We start from the raw sequence: 26,842 nt of genomic DNA, 5'->3' as shown, positions 1-26,842 counted from the left end.
AGAAGGTGTAAGTTTACACAAATTCGCAGCGGACAAATCAGCTCATTTCCAACATAGCTTGTGTGCCATCTTGTGCATTTTCTGGGCGCTACATTGGAGTCCAGATGGCTCGAATTGATATGGAAGGACTTCTTTAATCAATTGCAAACATTTATGCTTTCCTCTTCAGAACTATTTGAATCATATTCATCACTCGATGAGTAACAAGAAAGCATCTCCTCCAACTCTGAACACTCTGAAGCCATTGTTTTGATTCTGGAGCAAGGCAGTTTGTGGCGGAGTATCCTGGTGTGACGTCACAAGGGAGCTGGACTTTCTGAATCTCGCCAGTTCCGAGCTCATTTTGTGGCAGTTTTGGGACATTTTAAGTCATTTTTATTGGTGTTTTGCATTTGACTAAAATATCAGCCTGTGTGTTTTGGGTATCTTAGATGCTATGAAACATTTTTCTGATGTCAGTTAGGAAACAAAAAAATGATGTCGGTTGTCCTTTAATGTTAACACACTACGCAAGCTAACAGCCCAAGAAAGCTTAGGTGGTGTTCATTCCGCTTGACATCAAAGGACATTGGTGCCTGTGGTGAGGCTGACAAAGAAATAAAAAAAAATCCCAATTTGGTGTCACCCACGTAGGAATCGTCGCCATTTTAACGTGAAAGCAGGCAGGCAGGCAGGCAGGCAGGCAGACGGGCAAAGGCAAATTTGCATAAATGCGATGGCGTTCACAAAGATCAAAACAGCTGCAGCAGCTGGCGTAGCACGACGACACTTTGGACTACGGAAGCTTAGTTGGGGAACACATTAAGCTGGTGATTAGGGTTTACATGACCACGGGGGTGTGAATTCGGCACATGTGCTCCACCGAGTGACTTTCCAAACATTCCAGTGCGCGCAGCTGGCGGGGCTGCGAGAAAAAAAATAACAAGCCCGACGTGCACTTTCACCCCTTTGCCGTCAATCACTTTTCAAGTAACGCCGGCGGTTACGTAACATCGCTCCAAAGCATACGAGCTGGTCTGGGTGCGGCCGGGGGCCCAACACGAGACGGTCGTGCATACGCTGTTGAAACCAAGCGGTGAAAAAAAACAAGCGCACACGCATAGTACAAAGCTGCCATTCCGAGAGGTGGCGAGGACGCTCTGGTTACCGACAAGAAAGCAAACTCGAAGCGTTTCAAGTTTGAGGAGCCCTTCACTGTCCTGCAAGAAGTCCCTGGGGAGTTCATCTACTAAACAAAAATCCCACCCAGGGAAGGAAATCAAAAAACCATCATTGTACAAATGTAGCTGGCTATCTAGCTAGCTATCTATTTGCTCTCTATTAGCTATTTAACTAACAAGCCATCTATTAGGTATCTATCTATCTATCTAGATATCTATTAGCTATCTATCTAGATAGCCAGGTATTGGCTGTCTATTAGCTATTTAACAAACTAGCCGGCTATCTAGCTTGCTATCTATTAGTTATCTATGTATCTAGATATATATTAGCTATCTATCTAGCTAACTAGCTATTTGCTGTCTATTAGCTATTTAACTAACTAGCTGGCTATATAGCTTGCTATCAATTAGCTATCTATTTATCTAGATATCTATTAGCTATCTATATAGCTAGCTAGCTATTAACTATCTATTAGCTAGCTAGCTAGCTTTCTATCTATTTTAGTTATTCCGGGTTGATTGAACGCTGGCGCGTGTGGCTGCCGCTGCTCACCCACAGAAAAAAAACGTATCCTCTGACTGTAAAGTGACCTTGAGAGTTTTGAAAGGCGCTTAGAAATGAAATGTATTATTATTATTATTATTATTATTATTATTGTCATCTTTGGGCTAATGAGTGTATGTGTGGGCTTCGCTCAGAGCTGTGAATGGCTGGACATGAAACACACCAATGCCCCTCAGCTAATTGATGACATGTGCGACACTGGGTAGGCGACATCATCACGATGACGCACGACCAAGCAACCGTGCATTCGTTAACCGCACGTGGGTGTGCGCTCTGGACAAGTGATGATTACCCACACCCCCCACGGCCCCCAACAAAGAACAAAATGTCACCACCTGGCACGCAAGTGCTGGTGAATACAAAGCATGTTATTAATGGTCGACAACTTTATGCATCTCCAAACTGAGACCAAAGGAAGCCCCCCCCGACGCATGACGGCTCATGTCCCCCCCCCTATTTTTTTCCAAATTACAGGCATCGCTTAGAATACTGCCTCAACAGTTTAGATGATGCAATCAACTGGCAGAGACTAACCGATGAAGGCAAGGTAGCTTCATTTGGAAAAAAAGTAGTTCCTTCTCACCATCTTTTGCTGCCGTCAAAGTAAGTTGAGGAGCTTTGAGTTGGACCAAAAGCGGTGCCACTTTCCGCGTGGCACCAGTTTGGCTTTTTTTTTTTTTTTGGGGGGGGGGGGGGGGGGATAACACACACACACACACACACACACACACACACGCACACACACACACACACACACACACACACACATATATATATATATATATATATATATATATATATATATATATATATATATATATATATATATATATATATATATATATATATATATATATATATATATATATATATATATATATATATATATATATATATATAATACATTACATTTCTAAGCGCCTTTCAAAACTCTCAAGGACACTTTACAGTCATACGCAAGGTTACTGCTAGCTAGCCTGTACACCACACGTTAGCTTGCACTTTCTGTTGCCTCTCACAGTAGTATATTGATGCTAACGTTAGCACGGGGCTTGTCATAGTGCCACTGACATTTGACTATATCATCGATGGCATTGTTTCATTGCAAATTAGAATATAGCAAATTACAACTTGCTCTCTCCACAAAGGTGAATTCTTCAGTCCATTAAAACTATTTTTTTTACCCGCCCGTTTATTCAAAAGGGGGCGTTTACCTCTTTTGACATCAACGGCACCTAAATCAAGATCATCCAATCAAAATTGCGCTTTCCGCCAACACAAGCCGAAACAGGAAATGAACAGCGTAATAAAAAAACAGCGAGAATACATATTTTGTTTTATCTGGTCATTTTGGTCTGAAAAAGTCGGAAATCCGCCAATCGGCGGAAAATTCTCATCCCTGCCTCTAAGAAAAACGCAGACGCTTTCCTTCCTGAAGTTTTTTTTGTTATGGAAAAAGCCATAAAAGGTGTCTCGAATGTTTGAGTTTCGCCGACACATGAGAATTTTTCTCCCCACAACAGCAAAAACAAACATTTGGCCCGAGATTTCCAGAGGAGCAAAGTCAACGCCGAGCACAATAATTCCGGATCGTTCCGACAATGAACATACAAGCCACGACTTAAGTCAACACTTGCTTACTTAGCATTTTCAAACTGGACGCAAATTACCCCCCGCCCCCGCAAGTCATGTCCCCTTTTTTCACACTGCTATCCAAATGCTGACGGCCTTGGATCAGACCTAAATACTGGTGATGACTTCATCGCTGTGACGTCTTCATCAAAAAAGCAGACAAAAACAAAAGAGTTTGCCCTGATCATAGCAGCGCCGTACCAGCGCAGCCTTCAATGCTGCCCCCCCCCCCAAACCCAAACAGAGGCGCGCCTGGCCATTTTCCACCCAAACAAAATGAGAAATCTTATCCAACCTTCTGCTCAAGAAGTCTTTTTATCTTAAAAGTGACATTTTAGGGAAAAGTGTCGCTGGCGACCAATCATCCAAACAGCGAGCGAGTGGCGCACGTGTCATCCATCCACCCACTCACCACGTGGGAAATCAAACAAGCCTTCCAACGAGATTGTCAATCCACAGCCATTCTAACAAACATTTTCTCTATTCCAATGAAGTGCTGCCTCCGCAAGTGAAAATTCTACAAAATCTTAAGAATAAAACAAAAAGAAATGCTTCATGTCTTTACTAAGTGACAGGGTAATGAGAACCCCCCCCCCCACACACACACCCTATGTGTTACATAAGGCGGTCACGTCGTGCGATGAAGGCGCCAAAATGCGAGCAAGAGGTTAGCCCCGCCTCCTCGTGGCCGACATGGTGCTCCATAGGCAGCACAAAGTCAACAATTGCGGGTTGGCCGCGATAGCCGCTAATGAGGTTTAAAGACGGGAGTGGAACCCCCTCGACGGGGGCGGGGCGGGGGGGGGACGGGTCATATCGTGTCCATGTGCTTGTAGTTTACATAATGCACTGTGAGAGTGACCTGGATTCCGCAGCCGGGGGTCACACCTGTCACCGGGAAATAGTGTGACGGCCACTGTGTCTGACTACGCTTGAAAAGAAAATGCCTGAACCCGGTTTGAGAATTCTGAACTGAGCCAGAGCGAGTTCCACGCTGACACGTACGAAAGAGATCAAGCGGATTGGACAGCGCATTTGGAGTCTCTCACTCTCTCTCTCTCTCTCAGCAGGGATCTGTCCAGACGTGGCGGTGCCAGGCTCTGCTATGATAGGTCCCTGCTCTCAGGTTGGGCAGAGCAGAGGACTATTCCCTGAGGCTACATTGATTACTCCTATTGTCCTGACTGATTACTTCTATTGTCCTGCCTGATTATGGGGTCTACGACTGGCCTGATTGCCCCAATTGCTCTGGTATCACCATATCAGCCTATGTTGCCTAAGCAGTCTGTTGTACGAACGATCCAAATTGAACCTTGCCCACCATGCCGTTTTAGTGAAGGGTTTTACTGTTTTCTGAAAATAGCTTATTTGACTCCCCTTTCAAACCATCTATTTTCTTTCGCTAAGATTTTAACCTCACCATGGTCAAATGTGTGGTTGCTAGCTTTTAAGTGCATATGTACTGCAGATTTCAACAGTAGCCAAAATGGAACTGTATAGTGCCACTTAGCAGTTTTTTTGACAACGATACTAGTGCAGCGTGTTCTACCGGAAACAAATTCCTTGTGTGTTCTACATACTTGGCAATAAAGATGATTCTGATTCTGATTCTGATTCTGAGATTGAGGCCCACTAGTATTATCCCTGCGATGTTGATAGTCTTTTTTTTAGAATTTGTTAAATCTCCCCAATGTATTGCTCTTTACAATTTTCATGCACTCATTTTTGCCTTAAAGTGTTGATCGGTTTGAAATGAATAGGAATTTTGTGTTGCCAAAGGACTCGTAGTTTTTCAAAAACCCCTGCAATGTAAGGTACTGTTACTACTCTCCTTTTAGTATCTATAGAAATTTTGGTTTCATTCCCTATTTTCTTTAGACATTTGTTAAAAGACCACTGAGGGTTACCTTTGTAGGGGGTTTGAAGGGGAGGGCAAACTGTGTCATAAGGAGGGAGTTCAGAAATCTGAGCATGAAGTGGCATGGGTGGGAGGGAATTTGGGAGATCCCCCACTACTCTCACAAAAGGAGCCTTCAATGGCCGCGGCGGGAGCGGCGTGGGGTAGGGGTCTAGGGGAGATGAAAGCGGGCCAGAGCAATCCAAAGGCGTTTTGAGACGCTGCGAGTGGCCCCATCTCATATTCACTCGAGACACAGTATGGAAGGCAGGGATGAGAATGACAAATGAGAAAAAAAGTATTATTTAAAATAACTTTGTGATAATACTCACCATTAATATGAATGGTTTTCTCTTCCTCATGATTGGTAAAAATCTAGCCAAACTATCGGAATAAAAGTCAACTTGCCGGGTACATACAAAAGGGTCCTGCTAGCTGGCCTGCACACTGCTCATGAGCTTGCACGCTTACTTTCTGCTGCCTCTCACAGTAGTATATTGATGCTAACGTTAGCATGAGGCTAGTCATAGAGCCACTGACATTCGCCTGTTTCATCGATGGTATTGTTTCATTGGGCAGTGGCAGGTCTGTTTCATCCGTGATGGGGTTAGGCGTCCCAGCCACCACGATTCTCCCTATCTAAGTGAGCATGCCACATCGACAGTAGGTTATTGTAGGGCCTGTCTACCTACGCATGTAAAGCCTGGACCAGGCAGATTGTGTGGAGGAAACCACTAGACTGGTTCAACGGGCATGAAGGTGGGCCCAGCAAAGTGTTATGGAGCGCAAGTAGGGCACAGTGAGACACGTAGAACACTGTGGTCATCCACTGCATCCCGACCCATCCCCAGCCACCTTGACTCTGTGTTGCCACTGGATTCAGATGGGCTGGGACGAGAGAGTGAGGCAGACGACATTGCGCAACTCTCCTTCACTTTAATCAGACTCACGTGCAAGTCATCTTCACCTCAGAGAAGATGGCCATCTCTTGTCAAAGAGGACGAACACCATTGTTTCATTGCAAATTAGAATCGATCAAATTAGAACCTGTTCTCTCCACAAAGGCGAATCAACTTTATTTTTTTACTCGTCCGCTTATTCAAAAGGGGGCGTTTATCTGTTTTGACATCAACGGCACCTAAATCAAGATCATCCAATCAAAATTGCGCTTTCCGCCAACACAAGCCGAAACAGGAAATGAACAGCGAAAAAACACAAATACATATTTAGTTTTATCTGGTCATTTGGTCTGAAAAAGTCGGACATCCACCGAGTGGCGGAAAATTCTCATCCCTGGGAAGGGCAAAGTTGGTGGATGACCCACCCCCACGCCAGTGAAGGTGTCAGTATTTGGCACCTTGGTGCAATTGGACGTGGGAGGTCGCAGAGTTGCTCATCAGGGCACGGCCGTCACAGGAGCACTTCCAGGAAGACATGCCAGACTTTGACTGAGGGGAGGTGGGAGGGGAGGTGGCGAAAATCCACACGGCACAAGCCCCAAAACACCCCAATTCAGTAGCTGGAAAGGAATGTTTTGCACTTGGGGGTTGGGCGGGTGTCTGCCTGGGGCTTTGTCGGGAGGTGCCGGGAATGTTCGTGGGGGAAGGGTGTGTCTCACAGGGTTTGAGGCAGTGGTTCTTAACCTGGGTTTCAGCGAACCCTCGGGGTTCGGTAAGTCGGTCTCAGGGGTTCGGTGGATCCTCCGCCACAGAGGTCCACCCTAAATCTAGTCTGCAGTCAGTAGGCACAGTCATTGGAAGAAGGGTTCGGTGAATGAGCAGATGGAACTGGTTGGGTTCGGTGCCTCCAACCAGATTAAGAACCACTAGTTTGAGGCCTTGTTTATCAGAATCAGAATCCAAATCAGAAAACCTTTATTCGTCCCACAATGGGGAAATTTGTTTAGCTGCGGTGGGTCCCCCGAAATGAACATTCTTTCAAAGAGCATAAATTACACTACATTCGCAAGTTACAGGAAGCGTCGCAAAAACACGGTTTTGGATTTCGAAGCTTCAAATGAATCAAACGACATCGCGGCGCGTGAAAGTGGACCAAGATCCAGATCAAACTTTGACATTTTTCCAAGTGCATACGTCTATGAATGAAGCGCCGTGTTTGCTGTACCAACAAGTACGGTCACAGTTGAAACTCAAAGCAGCCGAAGCGTCCCCGAATCGTATGGCGCCCCCTGGATCAGGATGCGAATCGAATGCGAACCCTCAGAAGCTATGCGTCTCCCAAAACATGTAAATACAAAGCTGGCCACCAGAGTAAATACAGTGATACCTCAGTTTACGAACTTAACTGGTTCCCAGAAAGTATGTGTAAGGTGAGAAGTGTGTTTTCCAAACGTTAATTTCCCATAGGAAACCATTAAAAAGGTTTCCAGGTCCCCATAAAACATTATTTTCTACTAAATAAGACTTAAAACTACACAAAATACACCTTATTTTATGTAAAATGTGTGTAAATGTGTGGTTCCCGAAAAATAGTTCGTATGCCAAGATTAGATTCTCGCAAATGTAATGTTCGTAAGGCGAAAAGTTCGATAGCTAAAGCATTCCTATGCTGAGGTATCACTATACTCATAAAAAAAAAACAAATAAAAAAAACCTTAGACTTACCAGTCCCCTCCTTGTTTCCATTCTGGTGTGTCCGCAGCTCTTCGGACTTGTAGAAGTCGATGCTGGCGTACGAGTTGACGCCGCCATCGCTGTTGCCGACAGCCGCCGCGCCTCCTCCGACAGCAGAACCGGACCCTGAAAAGAGACGCGGGGACGCCTGGCTCCCCGGGGGTCCGTCCGAAGCCAAATGGGGGCTCTCGTTGTTGGCCAGGTCCAAGTCGATGTAGTTCAGGCCCTGCTCACCGCTGGCAGTCTCCTGTCCAACAAGGGGCGGCGAAAAGGGGGAGAGGGACGATGCGGCCAGGAAGCTTTCGGAGCAATGGCGCCTGCGTCCTTGCGGGTCGGCGCGGATCACTTTGGCTCCACGGTCGGGGTCGGGCCCCGACTTGGCTAACGCAAAGTCCAGACCCAGCGAGGCCGCCGACAGCTCGGTCCGGTTCGGGGAAGCTTCTTTGGCCAAGACGCCGGGAACCGCCTCGTCATTCAGGTTGAAGGTCATCAGCGTATAGTCGCCGCAGGACGCGGGGACGATCTCCCGGACCTTTCCCAGCGTCGCCTCGGCGATCGCCGTCTCTTGGCGAGGGCCGCCGTGAGCAAGGGCCAATGTCGGAGGTGTGGGAGGGGTGTGGAAAGGCGGGAAGACCAGTGGGGCGTGTGGCGAGGGCGAAGGAGATGGGCCCAGGTCCATGTTGACGTATTCTGACGCGGCCGGCGGGGTGACGGGGCCGGACCGTCGGCGGGATATGGAGGCAAAGCTGCCCAGGCAGGACACGGGCCTGTGATGAGGATGCTGGTGGTTCGCGGCACCGGGGCTGGATGACCCGCGCCGAGGGCCCCGTCCTCGCCCCCCTTCCCCCTTGCTGTCGTCCCCTGTGAACTCAATACTGACGTACTCGCCGGGGCTCTTGGGTTCCGGGGCCACGGGGTTCTCGCGGACCCTGGGAAGCGTGTTGGCCTTGGACACGTCCACAAACAAGCTGACGGGTCTGCTTCGAGAGTGGATCTTGTGTGTTGGGATCCCGCCGGAGCCTCGTGGCTGCTGGGACTTGGTTCCATCTTGGGAGGGGGCCCGTTCCTCGCTTTCTCCGAGGCTCTCGCTGCTGGCTGAGCTGGACGAGTACGAGGAAGAGGAAAGCGACAGGTGGCGTCCCGGCATCCACGCGCCGGCGACCGCTTGCTCCGGAGGACCACCGACTGTCCGAGCCGCCCCCCTTCCGCCGCCGTCAAAGTGTCTGGAGGAGGGCTTGTGTTTGTAAGAGCGCGGCAGCGAGTAATAAGAGTAGACGGTCTTGGGGAGTGGCTGTTGGGCGCTGCTCTCCGAGCGACTGTGTCCGGAGGGAGGAGGAGGGCTGTCGTTGATAGAACGAGCGCTGATGGGTGACATGTTCATGTAGTCGCTACCTGCCCTGCTGTCGGCACTGCCGCCGCCCAGCCAAGACGCCGAGGAGAGACCACCGCGTTGATCGGGCGAGCAGCTGCTACTGGGGGACATGATCATGTAGCCGTCGGAGGTGGGCGGGGGGCGGATTTGCTGAGGGGGGGACACACTGCTGTTGGGCGTCATGGCCATGTAATCGTCGCCGGGTTTGGGCTCCGAGTCCGGGACGGAAATGGCCGGTGACTGGGACAAGGACGCCGGAGGCTGAGTCACGCCTGGCAACATGGACATGTAGCCGTTGTCCAGTGCTAAATCCACAGCCGACGGGATACCCGGTTGACCTTTGAATTCTCCCGCCAGGTCGAAGTAAGCCCCCCCTCCGTCCCCCGATCCGGCACCTGCCAGAGCTTCCCTCTGCGTGGCGGAGGACGTGGACGAGAAGGACTCACGACTGGCGCTCCTGGACATGACGGCGTAGTCCGCCGAGTCTTCCTCTGCTGGCTCCTCGGCTCGGTGCCGGCAGGGGGCCAGCCGCTCCAGGGCCATGGGAGGCAAGGAGGCCCGCTTGCTTAGCAACCGACGTTCCGCTTCGCATTCCCGGCTGGAGGAACGCCGAATGAGCCTCGCGGCCTGGGCTTGGGAGCCGCAGCTCGGCAAGGAGCCGGACGTCACGCCGCTTGGATTGACACCGCCGACGCCGTGCTGACCCATTAAAATGTAATTGGCCCCCTCCTCGCCGACACTGCTAGCCGAGCTTCCGGGCAGGCTGGGGGAGACCGGGAGCGGCTGTTCCCCCGGACTGGAGCCGTATTCGTCGGAGGAGCCGTAGTCGCTGGGTGACCCAGAGATAGAGGCACAACGACTGTAGGGGCCGGACCCCGCCCCGGGAGCGACGGTCGCGAATTCCGATCCGGGGGACAAGCTTGGGGCAGGAGAGGGCGCCGGCGTGGAAATGGAGCGCATCAGACCGAGGGGCACTTTGGCGGTTGAAGCGAGGCCCGGCCGAGTCAACTTTGACCTGAGGACGGGGGTGCCGGAGCAAGAACCGTTGGCCGAGGGACTGGAGCCGGCAACCTCCTCGCTTTTTCCGCCATCGCTGGCAGCGCGAGAGCGCAGAAAGCCATGGCGAGGGGTGGGGGAAGCGCTGGCACTGCTCAGCCCTGCGGCGCCGTTAGATCCTGCGGGCGGCTCGGTTCTGGGCCGGCGGGTGAAGCCCACCTGGCTGGGAGGGGGATTGGAGTGGTGGCGGCGCGTGGGAACGCTGATTGGGTTGGAGGCTGTCGCACCCCCACCCGGCCCCGAATTTGACTGAGATTTACTACGCTGCCGAAACTCCTCACTGAGTGCTTTCATAGCCTCCAGCAACGTTTCGTGCATATTTTGGGCCACCACCGAGTCATCCACCTGCAGGTTTGAACAAAAACACAAAGCACAGCTGATTTTTGCGGGGGTCATCGGATAGACGGCGCTAATATCAGGAATGTGGTCGTCATGTTTATGCTACTGTTTTTCATGCATTCGGACAGTTGGGCCATCGCATCGATGCTAATTGGTATTTGTGTCTGTGTAAACTCTCAGTCGTACAGGAGTGGTCCATCGATGAGAAGGTCAGCGAACTAATTTTTTTCTGGCAGTTGCCAGAGCAAATGGGGCCAGTTGTAGACGCCATAATCAGGCAGGACAAGAGAAGTATTCAGTCAGGACAATAGAAGTAATCAGTGTAGCCTCAGGGAATAGTCCTCTGCGCCCCCTAACCTGAGAGCAGGGACGTGTCATAGCAGATCCTGGCACCGCCACATCTGGACAGTAGGGATATATATATATATATATATATATATATATATATATATATATATATATATATATATATATATATATATATATATATATATATATATATATATATATATATATGTCTGTGTAAGCTCTCAGTCGTACAGGAGTCCATCGATGAAAAGGTTTCTTCTGGATGGGCTCAGTCGAGCCACTTCTTCTCAACATAGAGACGAGCCAGATGAGGTGGCTCGGGTATCTGATTAGAATGCCCCCTGGACGCCACCCTGGTGAGGTGTTCCGGGCATGAAGATCCCGTGGATGACTCTGGACACGCTGGAGAGACTGTCACCCAGCTAGCTTGGGAACGCCTTGGGATCTGCCAGGAAGAGCTGGAAGAAGTGACTAGGGAGAAGGAAGTATGGGCTTCCCGACTGAAGCTGCTGCCCACGCAAACCGATCCCAGATAAGCAGCAGACAATGGATAGATGGGCTACTTTGAACATGAAGGGGAGCGAGGGACTCACCTGCATCCAGAACTCGCCAGGGCCCGTCACGGCGGAGCGGCCCACCTCCACGAAGAAGAAATTTTCCGAGTGGCCGCAGCGCCGGACGTTCATAAGCTGCAGAACCACAGCTGCCGCGTCCGAGTTGAGCTTGACAAAGTTGATGGTCTTGTCGGTCAGGCAGAGGCGGTAGATGCCCACCAGGTTTTTGGTCTGGCCCAGACCTTTGGGCCAGACCTTCACCTGCCACACCTCTTTGAAGGCCGGCCCGGGGTTGGGGACGCCATAGTCGCCAGCGCCTCCCTTGTCGGACGGGTTCTTACCTAAAGAGTGTGGGGGCGAGAAATGTTGGTTGGTTGAGACTCCAGCCCGCGTCGCAACCGGATGCGGCCCTTTTGAAAGGACTTGTCGCGGCTTATCAGATTTTGCGAACAGATACGAGTGCAACGTGAGCGCGCGGCAGCTTGACTGACCGGCTCCGTACCTGCGGGCTCCGCATTCGGGCTTTGTCGTCTCCGTACACGCAGCCTGACGCGCATATGCGAAAGCACATACCAGGGTGGAAAATGTCCACAACGATGTGGGCAGAGGGAGGGCAGAAGCGACCTCGGTAAACTGACACCTACTGACAGAATGTCGGTGTGGGAAGCTCTTGAAGCCATCGAGGGGGGAAGATTCAAGAGGTCGGCAACGGTTGTCACCCTTCAGCAATGGCTGAAGCGAAAGCTCTCAACAACTTATTACAACATGGGTGTCAAACTCGAGGCAAAATGCGGCAAAAAGCAAATTACCGTATTTTCCGGTGTAAAAGGCGCACCCAAAATAAGCCCATTTTCTTGAAAGCATGACCCTGAGCCAGACATGGGCAAACTACGGCCCGCGGGCCACATACGGGCTGCTGAACTTGTCCAAATTATAGTAAAAACAGTGTCTGAAACTCATGACAAAAAGTTAGCGGATATCAGGGCAGACAACTCTGAAAAGTTGCCTGCCCCATTTTTCACAACTTCAAACACAATAAGATGACTAATCTCAAAAAAAAAAACATTGTTGGGAAATATCAAGGATATTTTTTTAATTAAGGAAGTACCAACCACAGATGCTCCCTTGCTTAATTTATTGTAAATATCCCTTGCTGAAGATTTTGCTCCAGTTGTCATACACTGTTCGTCATGATGCACAATGGAAAGTTTGCGTTGCGTCGTCTGCTACAAGCCACGTGAACTCCTCTTTCCACTATGCTTTTAATAATAATAATACATTTAATTTCTGAGCGCCTTTCAAAACTCTCTAGGACACTTTACAGTCACGGGATAATGTACGTTTATGTTTTGTAGCGTCATAAATTTTGTTAGCTTCTTTTGAATCTTTCTTCAAGGGCTGAGGTTCTGCCCATCTACTTTGGAAAATGTTATATGCACGACCTTATAACGCTCGGGAAAGTCTGGAAGCATGAAGCAGGCTTCTGATTGGCTGCCATGCGGTGTATGCCAATATAAACTGCAGGCAGGATATTTAATACAAGCCTGTCTGTGTGCTTGGCAACAATACACGTGTACTGTGTGCGCGTGAAGGTGAGGGCGCCCGTGTCGAGTTTGTAGAGCGCGCGGTCAGGACAATACATCTATGATTTTGCGGAGTTTAACACAAGTAGATATTATTGAGCTTGAGTATTTCGTTGTGTAATAATATGTTTTGAATGTTGAAAGTGATTCCATGTTTCAGTAAATGTTGATTTCTTTAACTTTGCACCTTCGATTGAAACTTATTAAAACCACATGCAATCTTGATAAATCACAGTGCATATGTTATTTTAATCTATATACATTTCCTCCTCCTAGTGTCTGCGAAATAGTATGTAAATGACATATCTTGCATATTTCTTGAGACAAATTTATTAACTGATAAGAGCTATTTTTCACATTTGAAATTCATTTAATAAATTGGGTACATGGACAACATTTAATGCTTTAGTATATCCGGACCAAACACTCCCTTCAAATGCTCCTGTCAAATTTTAGAACCCATTGTGGCCCGTGAGTCAAAAAGTTTGCCCATCCCTGCCCTGAGCCTTAGAACTAAAGTCATATTGAGCCAGAAGAGTCTCACAACTGTCGGCAACAATTAGTTTGACACCCGTGTGTTACAAAAACAAGCAACTTGTGTTCTGTGCCCCCCCTCCCACCTCGGCCATTGACAATTGACAACCATTTGCTGACAACGACGCAACATTCACCGGCCTTCTGCCACAACTTCTGCAGATCGGATGTCTGGCAACGTCAAAAGAAAAAAAAAGTGGAGGCGCCTTTCGGAGTTCAAAGCCGAGCCCGAATCGACGTTGGGTGCCAAGTGGAGTTGCGGCTTCTTGGCTGTGCATGTTTGGACACGCAGGCACCCGACACGGCGAATGCGCTGGATGACTCACTCCAGACCATGCGTGGCTGTTTTGTGCCTTTTAGGCATCTTCCTCCATTCAGATTTACAACAGGAAGGAGTAGAGAGTTGGGGTATCGGGGGGGAGGGCTGAATGAGAGAAGGCGGAAGGATATCGGCGACTGTAAAAACGAAACGTGTCTGTATAAATAATAATTTATACAGACACATATAATAAGTTGCAGCGCTAATGAAGGTTTGGCATCGTTTTAATTTGGAGGCCACACACAAAGTTTTTGTTGGGCGGCCACAAACTTCGCTCACACCAAGTACAGTGCAGTCAAACGTCTCCGTTCTCGTACAATTGGGTTTTCGACCCAAAATTTCGGATTATTTATGCCTCGTTTACAACCAAAATTCGGTTGTCGATTAAAGTGAGCACACCTAAATGCACCTCTGGACTCCACTCCATTTCCTATTACAGTGGCTTATGAACACCGTGGCTAACAAACTTTTCAGCTTATGAACGTTAAATTCACGAGAATTTAATCTTGGCATACGAACTATTTTTCGGGATACACACGGAGCGCCACAATGAGTGATGTGTCTTTCGCGAACGAGCCCGTTCTCCTAACAAGGAAATGGCTTGTTAGGAGCTATTTCAATATGCAAGGCTAGCCACGGATGGTTCGAGAACTTTAAGCGTCGTACAGGGATTCACAGTGTCATTCTTCATGGTGAGGCAGCCAGTTCTGACGATAAAGCCGCCAAAGCTTACAAGGAATCATTCCTCAAGATGGTGGAAGAATAAGGCTACATTCCTCATCAAGTGTTTAATGCTGATGAAACCGGTCACTCCATTCCATCAAGCCATCAACGACCATCATAACAAAGGTAAATAAAACAACTTTATTATAAAGTAGTTTCCTTATTTAATTACAATACCATAGCACATTTATCATACATAAAATAAGGTATATTTTGTGTAATTTTAAGGCTTAGAATTTTAGAAAGTAGAAAATCATGTTTTATGGGGACGTGGGAACGGATTATTCTCATTTCAATGGTTTCCTATGGGAAATTAATTTTTGGGATCCACACTTTTCGCCTTACACACTTCTGGGAAGCAATTAAGTTCGTAAACCAAGGTACAACTGTACGTCACTTCCTCGTGTCACGTCTCATTGTTACCGACACATTATCCTTGTGTCGTTCAGTTGTGAGTCGGACGTGTTTTTATTGTTCAATCACGATATAAAATAAAAAATAAGCAAGGCATTGATCGCATTGATTATAATGGGAAACGTTTCCATTTTCGACCAAATCGGTTTTCAAACAGGTTTCTGGAACGCATTATGGTCGAAAACCAAGGTTTAAACCGACACCTCTGGACAAGTTGCGTCCATAATTTGTAAAATCACTTCAAATGATTTCTACTGAGCATATTTTACAAAGATTACACGCCATATAGCTATATTTTACCTTTTAAGACTCATGCTGAATATTCATGAAGTCTTGTTTTTGAGTTGATGATGATCCTGACGTGACGTCACATTCGGTACGCCCGTGACTGAGAAAGCGACGCACAATGCATTTTGGGTACTTTTTTCATCTGACAACACCGTGTTGATCGCGAAATTAGAAGGAAAATTACATAAATAACGCGATGGTGAATCGTTGTGTGTCGCAGCCAATTGCGGTAACACGCATAAAGAAGATGTACAAATCAAATTCACAAATTCCCAGGGGACAATCAGCCCATTTCCAACGGAGCTTGTGCGCCATCTTGTGCATTTTCTGGGAAGCTATATTGGAGTCCAGACGGCTCAAATTTATACGGAAGGACTAATCGATTGTAAACATTCATGCTTTCCTCTTCAGAACTAATTGAATCATATTCATAACTGGATGAGTAACAAGAAAGCATCTTCTCCGAACTCTGTGAAGCCATTGTTTTGATTCTGGAGCAAGGCAGTTTGTGTATGAGTATCCTGGCGTGACGTCACAAAGAAGTGGGCGGGACTTTCTGGATCTCCCTCGTTTCGAGCTCATTTTGTGGCAGTTTTGCGACACAAAGTCATTTTCATTGGTGTTTTGCATTTGACTAAAAATATCAGTTTTGGGTATTTTAGATGCTATAAAACGTTTTTCTGATGTCAGTTAGGAAACAAAAAAATATTGTCGGTTGTCCTTTAAGTGTATTTGAGTGCTGAACAATTCCTCAAATGCCAATCAACAAAACATTGTGGTGCCATTTCGATGTTTGGGAAATACTGAAAAAAGAACAAAACCCCCAAATAATTTCTGGCTCATTTTCGGCCACCCGTCAGTCAGCTTTATTGGATTTTTCAGAAATAAATTTTGTTACACTTAATCCAAGTGGCGCGCCACCATGCTTTTTTTTCACACCGCAACAACCCGGCTTTTGTCCCCCACCATAACCCCTCCGGCTTCCCCCGCCCACATCCAATTTGGCCTTGGAACTTTTGCCCAGGGCCATCGGGCGTGCCCCCTTTGCTCCTTCTAACCTCGCCGTAGCGTGCGGAGGGCTTCCATCCTAGTTTGCCGCCCCACGCCAAAGTTCAGCTCGCATGTGTTCCCAGTTATCCAGACAGCAAGAAGAGGGGGCATTTAAGGACGGCACGCACACACGCACGCGCGCACGGTCACAAACCGCCGAAAAAAACAAACAGCAGGAAAAGCTCAAACTGGTGGCGCGCGTCTCCCGCTAGCCGGTTAGCCTTGCGTCGAGGTAGCAGACGGGAACACAACGTTCCCTCCCGCGTTCTTTGAAAGAGCTGCTCGACCGGGTCACAAGAAAACAACGCCGGTGGGGAATCCCATCGGGGTGAACAATTCCAAACGGGAATTGCAGCACAATGCCATTTTCAAATCGTAGACAAGGAAATGTCAGCGCTGAGGGAAATAAAACACCCCAAAATATTTTTTTCCAAAACTTTTGTTTGGTACTCAAGTTATCCAGTCGCAAAGCACGAGTGTCAGGGACTATGCTAGCCGTTACCTGCTTCATTAATAATGGCCCTAACACTAGCTATCTAGCCAGCTATCTATTTGCTGTTTATTAGCGATCTGGCTAGCTAGCTAGCTATCTAAGTGATTAGCTAGCTAGCTATTAGCCATATGACTGCCTAGCTCTCTATCTAGCTATCTAATAGCTATCTACATATTAGCTAGCAAGCTTTCTATCTATTTGAGTGACTTACATGTTGAGTGAACGCTGGTGCACGTGGCTGCCGCTGCACACCCACAGAAAAACGTACCGTGTGACTGTAAAGCGACCTTGAACGTTTTGAAAGGCGCTTGTAAATGAAATGTATTATTATTATTATTATTATTATTAGTATTATTATTATTATCATAAGCCTATTGTCTTTGTCTTTTCTGTAATACCATACAATAGCTATCTGGTTGGCTGGCTAGCTATCTAGCTATTAGCTATCTATTGGCTTGCTAGCTAGCTTTCTATCCATTTGTCTTACTATTCTATTTGAGTTACTTCCGGGTTGAGTGAACGCAGGCGTGTGTGGCTGCCACTGCTCACCCACAGAAAAAAATGATCATGTGTCTGTAAAGTGACCGTGAGAGTTTTGAAATGAAATGTATTATGATTATTATTACAGTAAAGTCTCGTTATATCGATATTCAAGGGAGTCCGAAAAAATATCGATATAACCGGGACTATCGATATATCCGACCCTGTTTGCATGTAATTTTCTCCATGCGTGCATAGAAATAGTATCGATATAACCGGGACTATCGATATATCCGATATCGATATAACGAGACTTTACTGTACTACTACTACTACTACTACTACTACTACTGTACTACTATTTCACGTCCCCTCAATTCAAAAACGGGCTGCTGTTGAGGTGCTGGTGGGGGGGTTTAAATAGAGAAAGCGCCGCTTTCACGGCAACGGCTGTGCGGGGTAACCCAAAAACCGAGCGCATTCCATTGCATTCCAAAGGAAATCCAGGGAGGGAGGGGGATGGAGTGGGGGTGTTGGGGTCGTGGGTTCATGCCAAGCGGGGACCATTTCTTGAATGCTTTTAAAAAGGAGCCACTTTGGAGTCACGCTGTTTCAGGGAAGGGGTGGGGGTTCGCTACAATTGAGAGACATGATTGTTCCATGTTTTTCAGGCCGACTCGTGAGGGTCCGGGTGCGCCTCCGGAGGCACCTTCAACCACTCAGCTGCATGAAACGCTATCAAGTGGAACCAGCCGCACCCCCGTGGGCGCCGCGCCCTTGCCGTCGCGTCAAAGCCCAAAGATAAGTGAAGCTACCTGAAGCCGAGGCGGAAATCCGTGCGCAAAGCCGAGAATAGCCCCCACCCCCACCCCCGACTGAGGCTTCCCGCCGTGGCTTTTTTCGGCACAAAGGGCGACACTGTGCCTGCACCGGCGGATACTCGAGACAGCAATTAGGGCCTAATTAGGGGGATGAACGGTGCTTAGCTGGGCTTAAGGCCCAATCGGGCCGCGCGCGTCTCAGCGGCAGCCGTCCGACGATTCGCTCCTCTGCCACAAACGTTCGCATCTCAACTTGCGTTCGCTTTCACAAGCTTTTTTTCCACACATGCACATATACTGTTTTATATATACTGTATATGATTTCAACAAAATGTCAGAATGTATTATTTAAAATAACTTTGTGATAATACTCACCATTATTATGAATGGTTTTCTGTTCCTTGGTAAAAATCCAGTCAAACTATTGGAATAAAACGTCAACTTGCCGGTACATACGCAATGTTTCTGCTCGCTGGCCTGCACACTGCTCATTAGCTTGCACGCTTGCTCTCTGCTGCCTCTCACAGAAGTACAGTAAAGTCTCGTTATATCGATATTGTTTATCTTGATAATACTGCTTATTCCGATACTATTTTCATTTCCCGTCAAATTTCTAGTCTTTTTATGTATAATTAGTTCCGTTTAGTACGATACATGGTTATTACTACGGTTATTACTACGGTTACTACGGTGCTCTTTTTCATCTCCCGCCGGCCATTTTGCTATGTTTATATCGATATAAAAGCAGTTTAAGGTGAATCGATATTTGCTTAGGGGTTTCTATACAGTACCACCATTATCCAAATCTGTATCAGTCGCGCCGTTGGTCACATGATTTGGTCACGTGACTGGTAGAGTGTAGCAGATGCCATTTTCTACCAGCTTCCGTGTTTTGAACTGTCATACGCGAGCACAATAAAAAGGGCGTAGCAGAGCTTATATATAGTACTGTTGTTCAACACCAATTCAAACCATGGGGAAACGTAAGAATTGTGACCTCGGAACGAAGGAACAAGGCAATAGTGGCTGTCGAGGAGAATCCAACAAGCAGCAAATCCTCCATCGCAAAAGAGTTCGCAAAAGAGTTCGACATGCCGCAGAATACTTCATCAACGTAAGTAATGTAAACGTTGTAGTCATCCATGTATTTAATTGTGTTGTATTCATATATCTTTATAGCTTGCAACAATCACTGTTTTTCATATGTTTGTACGTGGTTTCGTGTGTGTATAGAACGTGAGAACTTTACATTGGTTGCATTTTTGAAAGGAAATAGTCATTAAAAAAGTGTGAAGACGTTTTTATTTTATGCAGACGTTTATTTTTCACTTCACTACTGTACAAAAAGCATGCTAGATACGCAATCCATGAACCCAATGATAAAATTACATGCCATATCAAAGATCCCCCATTTACGTATGCCCCCCCCCCCCTTTTTAATGCAGTTCGCCGCGGGACGGATATATCGATAGTACGGTGCAACTCCAGAGAATATCGATATAACTGGACTTTGATGGTAACGTTAGCATGGGGCTTGTCATCGTGCCACTGACATTCGACTGTTTCATCGATGCTATTGTTTCATTGCAAATTAGAATTGGTCTAATTAGAACCTTTTCTCCCCACAAAGTCGAATCAACCTGATTTGTTTTTACTCGTCCGCTTATTCAAAAGGGGGTGTTTACCCGTTTCGACATCAACGGCACCTAAGTTAAGATCATCCAATCAAAATGCCGCTTTCCGCCAACACAAGCCGAAACAGGAACTCAACAGTGAAAAAGCGACAATACATATTTAGTTTTATCTGGTCATTTTGGTCTGAAAAAGTCGGAAATTTGCCGATCGACGGATAATTCTCATCCTTGCATCTATTTCTGACCCTCTGCTAAAAACTAGCGCTCTACTAACTAAGGTGGGGCGCTGCACCGAAGAGCAGTTGCCCGGGCCCCACTACTACACCCAGGTGGCCGGGGCAGGTACACCATAAAAAGCAGCGCCCCCATTTGCAAGGGGCCTTTTTCTCAGTTGAAAAGCGGCCCGTGAGTACCCCCACCCCCATGATTATTTCAAACATGAAACTACATCCCGCCGGGTTTTCAAAAGAGCCTCTCAGGGCGGCGAGCCACCCCCCCAGGGCGTGTCCGCGGGCAGCATCTCTTGGCTGCGGGTCCGCAGTCCGCAAGCTATGAATTCTTCCAGTCGCGAACAAGTTGTCCAGTGTGCGGACAACGATTACTGGCGGCAATGAGGATAGTGCTTGCCGTGTGCGTCGAGACTGGTTACCTGTGTCAGCAGCAGACACAGAACTGGCCAGTCGCCACTTTCACCCATCGCCACCAAATTTGGTGGATGACGATAACGAGACAGTGGTTGCCACCACGCCAGGAAGTCAGCCCAATCGTCGACAGCGAGTTGACGTGTCTATCATAGCGAAACACGTGAAAAAAGTCTTGTGGACCCAAACCTGAAAGCAAAAAGTTTGGGTATCCAAAACTTGTGCCCACTGTCGCCGATTGGGCCAATTCGGCACCATGTGTCGTCACACACGGTCCCGAGACCTCTTAAAGGGCAACCGACACCATTTTTTTGTTTCCTAACTGACATCAGAAAAACGTTTTATAGAATCTAAAATGCCCAAAACACGCAGGCTGATATTTTTAGTTAAATGCAAAACACCAATAAAAATGACTTAAAGTGTCCCAAAACTGCCACAAAATGAGCTCAGAAATGGCGAGATTCAGAAAGTCCCGCCCCCTTGTTCGTGACGTCACGCCAGGATACACTGTCACAAACTGCCTTGCTCCAGAATAGAAACAATGGCTTCAGAGAGTTCAGATTCGGAGAATATGCTTTCTTGTGACTCATCCAGTTATGAATATGATTCAAATAGTTCTGAAGAGGAAAGCATAAATGTTTGAAATCGATTAAAGAAGTCCTTCCGAATCAATTCGAACCATTTGGACTTCAATGTAGCGCCCATAAAATGCACAAGATGGCGCACAAGCTCTGTTGGAAATGTGCTGATTTGTCCCCTGGGAATTTGTGTAAATGTACCGCTTTTTTATGCGTGTTACCGCAATTGGCTGCGACACACAATGATTCACCATTGCATTATTTATGTTATTTTCCTTCTAATTTAACCATCAACAAAGTGTTTTCAGATGAAAAAAAGTACCCAAAATGCATTGTGTGTCGCTTTGTTGGTCAGGGGCGTTCCCTCCGTGACGTCATTAGGGAATCGTCATCAACTCGAAAACAAGACTTCCTGAATATTCAGCACGAGTCTTAAAAGGTGAAATAGAGCTATATGCGGTGATATCTTTGTAAAATGCACTCAGTAGAAGTCATTTGAAGTGATTTTACAAATTATGGACGCAACTTGTCCAGAGGTGTTGGTTGTCCTTTATTCAAATGCACAACACCAATAAAAAGGAACTGAAGTGTCTAAAAACTACTTCAACTTGAAACCGCAAGTGGCCAGTTTCATAAGGTCCCGCCCCCTTGTTCGTGGTGTCACGCCATGATGTCTTGCCTTGCTCGAGAATCCAAACAATGGCTTCAGATTCGGAGAATATGCTTTCTTGTTACACATCCAGTTATGAATATGATACAAATAGTTCTGAAGAGGAAAGCATACATGTTTGCAATCGATTAAAGAATTATATGTGCCATTTTGAGGCAACATTGGGGGAAAATGTATCACCCAAAAAGAGGCAGAAAATGGCGTCCAAGCTCCTGTGAGGAATTAATCAGCCCGCTTCCACAGGTTGACAAATTCCTTCCATGGAGCTTGGTCGCCCTCTTCTGGCGGCTTTGTTGGTGCAACACGAGGTTTTCAGACCAAACAAGTCCAGCACAATACACTGATGTGATGGAAGGACTGCTACAATGTGTGCTTTTTTTCGGTCATGGGCATTCCTTCAGTGACGTCACGTACAGACTCGTCACCAACTCAACAAGACTTCCGGAATATTCAGCGCTAGTCTTAGAACGTAAAATATAGCTAGCTATATGCGGTGGAATCTTTGTAAAATACGCTCAGTAGAAGTCATTTGATGCCATTTTACAAATTATAGACACAACTTGTCCAGAGACGTCGGTTGTCCTTTAAATGCTTGTCTACTGAGATTTATCAACAGCATTGCACTACGGCAAAGAGATCGAGCTCAGGAGTTTTGCCGTCACCAATCTGCCACTTTACATAACAGAGCAGCAAGGGCACCTTGAACCCCTGGGATCCTGTTTGCCCAGATTGCGTCACTGAGCTTGAGAGGCAATTGGGCGGAAGGTCCAACAGGTGACTCCCAAGCCGCCCTCCGCACCGTTGCTTCGACAGCTGTGTTGACACAGCGGGCCGAAACACGCCGATTGTGGAATGTGAGCTTTTAACCTACTTGCGAGCACTTGGGCAAAACGCAACCCAACCAAAATTGACTGAAGCTTCTTCTCAGGTACCCGTATACTGCGAATACTGCAAACAGGTGCAGCCACCCATGCTTTAACTTTCTGACACAATTCATAAAAGCTGTTGTAGCCATAGCGAACCCAGTATTTACACAATGGCCGTAATTGATAAAATTACAGTTATATACATATACACACAGTCACACATATACGCACACACACAGATACACACGATATGTGTATATATATATATATATATATATATATATATATATATATATATATATATATATATATATATATATATATATATATATATATATATATACACAGTAAAGTCTCGTTATATCGATATCGGATATATCGATAGTCCCGGTTATATCGATACTATTTCTATGCACGCACGGAGAAAATTACATGCAAACAGGGTCGGATATATCGATAGTCCCGGTTATATCGATATTTTTTCCGCCTCCCTTGAATATCGATATAACGAGACTTTACTGTATATATATATAGTAAAGTCTCGTTATATCGATAGTCCCGGTTATATCGATATTTTTTCGGACTCCCTTGAATATCGATATAACGAGACTTTACTATATATATATATATATATATATATATATATATATATATATATATATATATATATATATATATATATATATATATCTCACACACAGATACACACAATATATATATACAGTGGTACCTCGGTTCTCGAAGGCCTCACAGTTCGAACAAATCGGAGTTCGAACAAAATATTCGAGATATTCTTGCTTCGGCGTTCGAACACCAATCGGTGTTTGAACGGCAATACGATGCGTGAGTGCGTACGCGAGGGTGGGGTGCTGAGCGAAGGAAGAGTCCAGGTACGGTGGCGAGTTGAGTCAATCATCCGGTATTGGCGAAGTGATCGCGAACCGTATAAATGCCCCGTTTCCGTGACTAGAGAATTGACAGCAGGTGGAGAACGGCATCACTTCAAATGACTTTTACTGAGCGCATTTTAATAAGATTCCACCGCATATAGCTATATTTTACGTTTTAAGACTCATGCTGAATATTCAGGAAGTCTTGTTTTTGAGTTGGTGATGAGTCCGTACGTGACGTCACGAAAGGACCACCCACTGACCGTGAAAAGCACGCATTGTCGCATTGTCCTTCCATCATGTCAATGTATTTTGCTGTAGTTGTTTGGTCTGGGGACTTTGTGTTGCACCCAAAAGCCGCCGGGCGTCCAAGCGCCATTTAAGAATTTATCAGCCTGTGGAAACGGAGGTGGCCACAGGATGTCGCCATTTTGTGCCTCTTTTTTTGTGAGAGATTGTCCCCCAATGTTGCCTCCAAATGGCCCAAATAAATTCTTTAATCGATGGCAAACATGTATGCTTTGCTCTTCAGAACTATTTGAATCATATTCATAACTGGATGTGTAACAAGAAAGCATATTCTCCGACTCTGAAACCATTGTTTTGATTCACAAGCAATGCAAGACGTGTTGGCGTGACGTCACAAACTGAGGGCAGGACTTTCTGAAAATGCCCAATTCGCAGCTCCATTTTTTGCAGATTTTGGACACTTTAAGTCATTTTTATTTGTGTTTTGCCTTTGACTAAAAATATCATACTGCATGTTTTGGGTATTTTAGATGCTATAAAACGTTTTTCTGGTGTCAGTTAAAAAACAAAAAAGTGACATCGGTTGTCCTTTAATGCTGATGAAACCAGCGACTCCATTCCATCAAGCCATCAACGACCATCACAAAGGTAAATAAAAGGACTTTATTATGCAGTACAGTTTATTTCTTTAATTACAATATCATAGCACATTTATTATATGTAAAATAATGTATATTTTGTGTAGTTTTAAGGCTTAGAAAATTAGAAAGTAGAAAATTGTTTTACAGTGACCTGGGAACGGATTATTCTAATTTTAATGGTTTCCTATGAGAATTTAATGTTTGGGATACACACTTTTCACCTTACACACTCTGTCTGGGAACCAATTAAGTTCGTAAGACAAGGTATCACTGTATATATGTGTATGCGCGTGTGTGTGTGTGTGTGTGTGTGTGTGTGTGTGTGTGTGTGTGTGTGTGTGTGTGTGTGTGTGTGTATTTCCTCGCCTCCCAATGGCACCATCTTGTCTGATATCAAACCATTTAGGTGAGGAATTGCTGCCGTATTTACTGTATATGTACAAAGGCAAAGGGATGAGGACTGCTGCTAAAGCACACAGCAGTCTCTGTGTGCTTGCATGAGAGAAACTACACGCTGTTTTTTTTCCAGAAAGAAGTAAAAAAGCGAAGGGGGAAGTGGGTCTTGAACAACGTAAACAAGTTGAAAATATCAACAGAGCGTTCCCCAAATTCTCCCAGATGACAGAAACCACACGCGCGTGCACGCGGAAACCAACTAACCACGCAGTCAAACACCCACCCCCCCCCCCAATCTGGGATGCTGCTTTCGTGGACATTTAAAAGAAAAAACTTGAGCTGAAAGTAAAGTACGCGCGCACGACTCGAAGGGTCCCCGAAGCCGCCGACTGCCACGTTTTACTCCGCGCGCACGCGTGTGTGTGTTTGCGTGTACTGACTTTTGCACTGCAGGTCCACCATGGCCTGGTACCAGTCGTCCTGTTCGGCTTGGTTGTCGGCGGCGACGGCGAAGCTCTCAGCCCGCGTGTAGAGCACGATCATGTGTTTGTTCTTGGAGTCGGCCCGCTTGTTGATGTTGAAGCAGGTCTCGAGCGGGACGGCCTTCTTGGGGACGGGGGCCTTGCCGCGGAATTTCTTCTCGCTCTCGTAGTACTCCAGGCGGGCCGCGCCGCGCTCCGAGCCCGAGCGCAGCACGAAGTAGCGCCGGTGCATGGACTTGTGCTTGCGGAGATAGCCGCTCTTGCGGACGTCCTCGCCGTGCTCCACCGCAGCCGTTGCCGCCTGGCCGTCCATCGTGTCGCCCGCCACCAGCGCCCAGCGGCCGGACTACGCGTTGTGTCCTCGAGGCGAGTTGGCGGAGCTCATTCAAACATCTCGCTGCTCCCCCCACCACCTTGCCATGTGAGGTGGAGCGAGCCTCCTCGACACCCCCCGCCCCCTCGACCGGACTCTTGTTTACGTCCCAAGCTTCTCCTCTAAGACTTACTACGAGGCATGCGGACAGCGTCCCCGCGTCCCCAGGGACTCGGTTCCGCGTCTCCGGTGGTCCAACTGCAGCGGCTGGGCAGAGTTACTGTGACTCCTCCTGACCCAACTCGACTCAACTCGAGACGACAAAACGCGATGTCCTCGTAGTACTCAGAAAGTGATGCGTTTACGGACTTCAGCGTGAGCTGGGCGAAAACGCCACTCGGCTGCGTGGTCGCCGTCCAACCATCGATTCAATTGAGTAAATGGTCATTTCCACCGTCGATTATACAAAATAATTTTTTCAACCATCGATTCAATTGGGTAAATCGTCATTTGCATCGCTGATTATACAAAATAATTGTTTCAACCATCGATTCAATTGGGTAAATGGCCATTTCCACCGTCGATTATACAAAATAATTGTTTCAACCATCGATTCAATTTGGGTAAATCGTCATTTCCACCGCCGATTATACAAAATAATTATTTCAATCATTGATTAAATTGAGTAAATCATCATTTCCACCACCGATTCTACAAGAGAATTGTTTTGATCGTTTTCTATAATGAGAGGGTAGTTTTCCTTTTTTGTGGTTATTTCTCATATAGGTCGTCGGTGCCGTTTTTGTCAGACAGAGATAAAAGACCTCACATAAATACTCGAGTGAAGACAAATATTGTAATCGAGTGGCGAACTATTTCACTACTTTCCACCGCTCTAACTCGAAAAGAGACGTACTCCGGGTGGCGGTTACGGAACTCCAGTTCATGGAGTGAGTGGTGTTGCCATTGAGCGACTGAAAAAGAAGTACCGTACACGTAAAGCAAGGTTAAAGTGGAGACGCTTGTGTTTGAAAACAGACCGGTAAAAGTAGTATTTAAGCAATGCTAAACAAATTCGGTGGAGACGCTTGTGTTTGAAAACAGACCGGTAAAAGTAGTATTTAAGCAATGCTAAACACATTCGGGGTTCTCGGGAATTGTTTGCCAAACGGTGCCACGTCGGATTTCCATGTTGGGTGTTTATTTTTCCTTCTCGTGGAACAAACACGCGTGTTGTCGTTTGATTCGCGTTTCTGACCC

The 26,842-nt window shown here is 46.7% G+C and overlaps 1 protein-coding gene across 1 annotated transcript in view; it reads right to left on the bottom strand.

Annotated features, from left to right (window-relative positions):
- Positions 1-26,043, bottom strand: part of LOC148902399 (insulin receptor substrate 1-B) — a 33,581-nt gene extending 7,538 nt beyond the window's left edge. The window contains exons 1-3 of the mRNA XM_088990906.1: positions 25,228-26,043; positions 11,557-11,858; positions 7,879-10,660 (exon numbers count right to left, since the gene is read on the bottom strand). Coding sequence (XP_088847032.1) covers positions 7,879-10,660; positions 11,557-11,858; positions 25,228-25,582 — 3,439 coding nt within the window. The 5' untranslated portion in view covers positions 25,583-26,043. The remainder of the gene's footprint in view (positions 1-7,878; positions 10,661-11,556; positions 11,859-25,227) is intronic.
- Between the last annotated feature and the right edge of the window lie 799 nt (positions 26,044-26,842).

Source organism: Hippocampus bargibanti, linkage group LG02, assembly GCF_051943395.1.
Source record: "Hippocampus bargibanti isolate YZ-2025 linkage group LG02, ASM5194339v1, whole genome shotgun sequence".
NCBI classification, from domain to species: Eukaryota; Metazoa; Chordata; class Actinopteri; order Syngnathiformes; family Syngnathidae; genus Hippocampus; species Hippocampus bargibanti.
Note: the sequence above shows the minus strand (reverse complement) of the source record. Positions and strands in the feature narration are given on the sequence as shown.